This window comes from Prunus persica, chromosome G1, assembly GCF_000346465.2.
Source record: "Prunus persica cultivar Lovell chromosome G1, Prunus_persica_NCBIv2, whole genome shotgun sequence".
Lineage (NCBI taxonomy): Eukaryota > Viridiplantae > Streptophyta > Magnoliopsida > Rosales > Rosaceae > Prunus > Prunus persica.
In genome coordinates this window covers 8018154-8024645 of record NC_034009.1, presented here as the reverse complement: position 1 = coordinate 8024645, position 6492 = coordinate 8018154, and the positions used below count along the sequence as shown (strand labels likewise).

Here is a 6492-nt window from a genome sequence, read left to right as displayed (position 1 = left end):
TCCGGAACAAGCAAATAAATAGAAAGGGGCGCATCTTGACCACTACTTTAGTCTTAGTCCTAATTAGTCCTAGTCATAGTCCAGTCCAGTCCAAGTCCAACCCAGTCCAGCTCCAGCTTGGCCACTACTTGCTCGTACCAAATCACTCTCTCTCTACGGCTTACCCACTCCCCATCCGTCTCTCAGTTTCTGCACACAACAGAGAACAGACTCACACCATTTCCCTGACAACTCGTATCCCCCACGTAATATCTTTTTTTTCTTTCTTTAAAAAAAAAATTTTTTTTTTTAAAAAGAGAAAGAAAAAAAGACCAAGTCTCTCTGTTTCTTTTTCTTTTCCCCTGAATATTTGTAAAGTGGGGGGGAGAGAGAGAGAGAGGGTGGTGGACTGAAAAAGAAAGTTAGAGAGAGAGAGAGAGAGAGACTGAAAACTCTGAAAGGGTACCAAGAAAAGAGAGAGCCCCATCAACTCGTTCACACAGAGAGAGAGAGATTGAAATTTGCCTTAACTCTGCTGCATTCTCATGGTCTTTGTGTGAGATATTATGTTCCTCATCACTATTTCCATAACTTGATTATTAGCCATGGTTCTTCTCAAGCTCTTCTTCTTCTTCACCCTTGCCTTCTTCTTCTCTTCTGCTTCCCTCTGTCTCTCCTACGAGCCTCGCAACCATGAAGGTATATACATCAAAGCGGACAACCCCACAAACAATTTCACTGCTTTTTTTCAAAAAAGTTTCTAACTTTGTTATTTGGGTTTCGATTTCTTGCAGTGGAGGCTTTGATAAGTTTAAGGCTAGCTTTGAATGATCCCCATGGAGTTTTAAACAACTGGGATGAAGACTCTGTGGACCCATGTAGCTGGGCCATGATCACTTGCTCACCTGAAAATGTTGTTATAGGCCTGTGAGTTTCATTTTTTTTTTATTTAAATTTTCTTCTGTAAAAACATTTCATTGTTGTTTTTCTCAATTGTTGTTAATTTTTTATTTTTTGTGCTTTTCTGAGATTGCTTTTCTGGTTTATACTAAGCATACATGGCCTTTCTTTCTTGGTTTTTTAGGGGAGCTCCGAGCCAGTCTCTGTCTGGAACTTTATCTGGGGCTATTGGAAATCTCACAAATATTCGACAAGTGTAAGAAAAATGACAAATTTCAGCCATTCAATTCTTATTTCATTTCCTTTTTGCCTTCTGTTTGTTTGCTGAGAGAACAAATGAAAGGCATGAAGCCTGATGTTAAAGTTGGTGTTAAGAACGCTTTTCCTTTTCTTCCACTTTCTCTTCAACCAAGCAGACTAAAAAGAATTAAAATACTGTCCATGTTTATCTGCTTTACAAAACACCCAATTCCTTTTTTTTTTCTTTCTTTAATTTAAATTTTTGCTCACGATTTCTTCATTGTGAATTTGAAGATTAATGCAAAACAACAATATATCTGGCAAACTCCCACCGGAGCTTGGTACTCTTCCGAAGCTTCAGACTTTGGATCTCTCCAACAATCTATTCTCCGGTTTCGTCCCAGACTCTCTGGGTCAGTTGAATAGTCTCCAATACCTGTAAGTGTTTCCTTTTTTGCGTTTGTAATTCACCTGTTAGACTTTGTTTGGTTGCCAAGAAACAGGAGGAAAAACAAAATTAAACTTGGTTAATTCTTATGTTACTAATTTTTTTTTTTTTTGGTCTGAATTCTTATGATCTAATTGATTAAAGAATAAATTTTTTAAATTTTTTTTTAAAAATTTGTTCTTAAGTTGATTGGAGTTTTCTTCGTAGCAACCCAATGTTGTTTTTTTGTTTGTATTTATTCTTTTTAAGGTAAATCATTTGTATAATTTTTTTTAATGTGCGATTGCTGTCATGTAATGAGAGCAGGAGGCTGAACAACAATAGCTTGTCTGGGGCTTTTCCCGTGTCCTTAGCCAAAATCCCTGAGCTTGCTTTCTTGTGAGTATGGGTTTTCACAGTTTCTCTTATTACTTTATTGGTTTATTTTTTTGCGTCTCTGTGTCTTGAAATTTGAAACAACTTGCAACATGTTGAGGAATTTCTGATTAGTAAACAATTTTCTCAATATCTGATCAATGGGTTCTGTTTATGATAAATCTGGCCACCAGGGACTTGTCTTATAACAATCTCAGTGGACCAATACCCAAATTCCCAGCCAGAACATTCAAGTATGCTCTCGCTCTCTCTCTCTCTCTCTCTCTCTCTCTCTCTCTCTCTATCTGGTCCTTCTTTTATTATTCCTTATGCTTTACTGTTTTTTGTTTTTTGTTTTTTTTTATACTAGTGTTGTGGGAAATCCACTGATTTGTGGAAGCAGCTCCACTGAAGGATGCTCTGGATCAGCCACCCCTGTCCCTCTTTCATTATCACTGAAATCATCACCTGGTAACCATTCTTTAAACTTCCCTTTTTACTCTCTAAAACCATATATATCTCTCTCTAATTTTTTGTTTTGTGTATAAATTTTTATCTTTTTCCTCGTCTAAGGAAAACACAACTCCAAGACTCTAGCAATTGCACTGGGGGTCAGCCTCAGTTGTGCACTTCTCATAGTCCTTTCACTTGGAATTGTCTGGTACAGAAAGAAGCAAAAAAGCCAATCCATTTTGAACATAAGTGGTCAGTAACATCATGGTCCCATCCCATAAATGAACAATGTAAATGGAAATATATAACTGATATCAAATGTGTCTTTAACTTTACTGCAGACATTCAAGAAGAGGGACTTGTGAGCTTAGGAAACCTCAGAAACTTCACTTTCAAAGAGCTTCAACTCGCAACAGACCATTTTAGCTCCAAGAACATACTTGGTGCTGGAGGTTTTGGCAATGTTTACAAGGGAAAGCTAGGAGATGGGACTATGGTGGCAGTGAAACGGCTTAAGGATGTAACAGGAACAGCTGGAGAATCACAATTTCGGACAGAACTGGAGATGATAAGCCTTGCAGTACATCGGAATTTGCTTCGGTTAATTGGATATTGTGCTACCTCTAATGAGAGACTTCTGGTATACCCTTACATGTCTAATGGCAGTGTGGCTGCCAGGCTTAGAGGTTTGTCTATATTTGCTGCAAAGACACTCACATTTTTTTGGTTACAAAGCACACCCACATTTCATGGTGAGGGTGGGCATGATTATTTCCTCTGTGATTTTGTTGGTGTGATATACTAACCACCAACAATATAATACTTGCCTAAACATTATCTTGGCATGGACCACAATCGGTTGGGAGGCTTGGAGATTTTTAATTCAAACTTTCAACATTAAAGCTGGGACCATTAATGTTTAGTCACTCCTTAATATGGAACATTTAGAAGGAAAAAAAAGGGCTTCCAAAAGAAGTTCTTTGTGCATATATTAAATATGCAAACCATGTGAGCCTGTGATCTATTGTTGATTTGATTTCCTTGATAAGATTCCCATGTACTATTGGTTTTTAAACTGCACTCACCTTAAAGTTACCGTTTGGAATTATGTGCTGATGATCATAGCTTCACTGTCTACAGTTGATACATTCTGTTCTCTTTTTTTTTTGGTCAATTACATTCTGTTCTTGGTTAAACGTGAAATGTCTGAGTAAATTTGCCTTGAAAACTGCATCAAGTGTTGATAGAAAGAAATTAGTGCATCAAATTTCCATTCATACAATGAAGCCTGAAGCCACCATCCATAATGATGAGCCCTGATGTATTGTTCTGAACACAACAGGAAAACCAGCACTAGATTGGAACACAAGGAAGAAGATAGCAATAGGAGCTGCAAGAGGTCTTCTGTATCTACATGAACAATGCGATCCGAAGATAATACACAGGGATGTAAAGGCTGCAAATGTGCTCCTGGATGACTACTGTGAGGCTATTGTTGGAGATTTTGGCCTTGCGAAGCTCCTTGACCATACTGATTCTCATGTCACCACTGCTGTCCGTGGGACTGTTGGGCACATTGCACCAGAATACCTTTCCACTGGTCAATCATCTGAAAAGACTGATGTTTTTGGATTTGGAATTCTCTTGATAGAGCTCATAACCGGATTGAGAGCTCTCGAGTTTGGCAAAACAGTTAATCAGAAAGGAGCCATGCTTGAGTGGGTAAGTTTTTATCTAACTCAGATAAGCTATAATAGGTTTCTAAGTCTAGTACCAATTTGTATATGATTTTTTCTGATTATATGGTTTTATAAACAATTCAACAATGTAGTGTGTCGAATAACAGCAACCAATTTCCACTCAGTCAGGGCTGAAGTTCCAGACATTTAGCTGTAGTGATTAAAATTAGTATGCACGGTTCTTTTTTTGCAATCTTCACCTTTTTCATTCATTTGTGTCTCAAACAATCAGAACTGGATAAACAGCTTCCTATTCTTCCTGTATCATTGTAATATTCTCTTATGTTCCAAAGGATCGATCATTTAATAACGTTCTTCAAGAAAATTATTAAAAGCCCTGAGAAGCATGATGGTTGCATGTTGAAAGCTAATGAGCACATTATATCCATGCTGCTGGTCACAGGTGAAGAAAATACAACAAGAGAAGAAAGTGGAAGTGTTGGTGGACAGAGAGCTAGGAAACATTTACGACCGGATTGAGGTTGGGGAAATGCTGCAAGTGGCTCTGCTGTGCACTCAGTACCTACCAGCCCACCGCCCCAAGATGTCGGAAGTGGTCCGGATGCTTGAAGGCGATGGGCTAGCCGAGAAATGGGCAGCATCACATAATCATAGTAATTCCAGCATGGACCTCTTTCATACTCACAACAGTAACAAAAGTAATACCCACCCTAGTAGCATTGGATCAAAACATGATGACAATGAACGTGATCGGGCAAGCATGTTCGGCACCTCTGTGGATGAGGATGATGATGAGCATTCTTTGGATTCCTATGCCATGGAGCTCTCTGGTCCAAGATAGAAAAGAAAGTACAGAGAAATAGAAAAAGAAGATTAGATTTTATTTCCTGCATTCTTTATAAGAAAAAAAATATGAAGTTAGTTCTAAGAAAGATAGGTGGTGGTTCTGTTTGGGAAACCAACTTTTCTCATTCCAGCTTTGTGGGTTATGTAAATATGACTTTATAATCTTAATTTTTTTTTTTTCTGGCTGTATTTTGGTATTTTAGTGGTGAAGAAAGTGAAAGGGGGCAAAATGGATGCGGATTTTGTATAGGGGCATGGCATAGTAGATATACAGAACATCATCAGATGCTCTGCTCTGCTGCCCCCTAGTGTTGAGACAGATCATTTCCCAGAATATTTTTTTGACTAAAGAGTTGGTGTGAAATTTGCTTCTGATATTTTCTAGCTGTTTGATGGTGAAAGAAACTGTCAGAGTGAGTTGAGAATTGAGAGATGAGCTGTGTGTTTCTGCAGAGGTGTTCTCTTTGTACTGCTTTTTGCAGTATCACGCGCCTCTCTCTGCTCTCAGCTACGTTGCTTCTTTTAATTCAACGGGTCTTCCAAGTCCTCTCAGGGCTCGTTTGGTACACAGAACTGTCTTGGCATGAACTATGCTTAGGGACTGGCTTGGCTTGGCTTGGCTTGGTCTAAGTTGGATAACACTTATCCTGCATTTGGTGTATGCTTGGACTAGGATTATAATTTTTTTATTTTTTCAAAAATATTTATATATATATATGTATATATGTATTTTATAATATATATAATATATATGTATATACATGTATATAAGTATATTATAATAATATTATATATTTTAAATAATATAAACGTACATACATATATATAAGTGTATATAGGTGTATATATGTATATTATAATATACATGGGTATAATACATATATATGTATGTATGGGTATAATACATATATATATGGGTATGTTATAATAATAATAATAATATACATGTATATATGTGTATATATGTATGTATATATACATATATATATTATAAAATACATATGTATATATAATATATGTATAATATATGTATATATATTATATATTATAATATACATATATATATACGTATATACATGTATATAATATATGTGTATATAGGTGTATCTATATATTATAATATATACATGGGTATAATGCATATACATATACATATGTATATTATAATAGATAATATATATGAGTATGTTATAATAATAATATACATGTATATACGTGTATATATGTATATTATAATATATATATATAATGTAAATATATAATGTATATGTCTATATACGTGTGTATATGTATATTATAATACATACATGGGTATAATATATACACATATATGTATATATACTTATATATATGTATTATAATAATATATATATTACATATATACATGTATGCTATTATTATAATATTAATATGCATGTGTATATGGGTATATTATAATAATAATATACGTGTATATATCTATATGTATTTATATATTATATATGTATATATATGTGTTTATATATATACATGTATATACGTGTATATATGTACATTAATATATAATATAATATATATTACATATATACATGT

The 6492-nt window shown here is 35.1% G+C and overlaps 1 protein-coding gene across 1 annotated transcript; it reads left to right on the top strand.

Moving 5' to 3' along the window:
- LOC18792145 (probable LRR receptor-like serine/threonine-protein kinase At2g23950) lies at positions 341-5297 on the top strand. Its single transcript, XM_007225570.2, has 11 exons — positions 341-678; positions 774-906; positions 1064-1135; positions 1414-1557; positions 1874-1945; positions 2116-2175; positions 2292-2392; positions 2495-2626; positions 2716-3060; positions 3717-4096; positions 4517-5297. Exons 1-11 carry the CDS (start codon positions 585-587, stop codon positions 4913-4915), a joined length of 1932 nt encoding a protein of 643 aa, XP_007225632.2. The 5' UTR covers positions 341-584; the 3' UTR covers positions 4916-5297.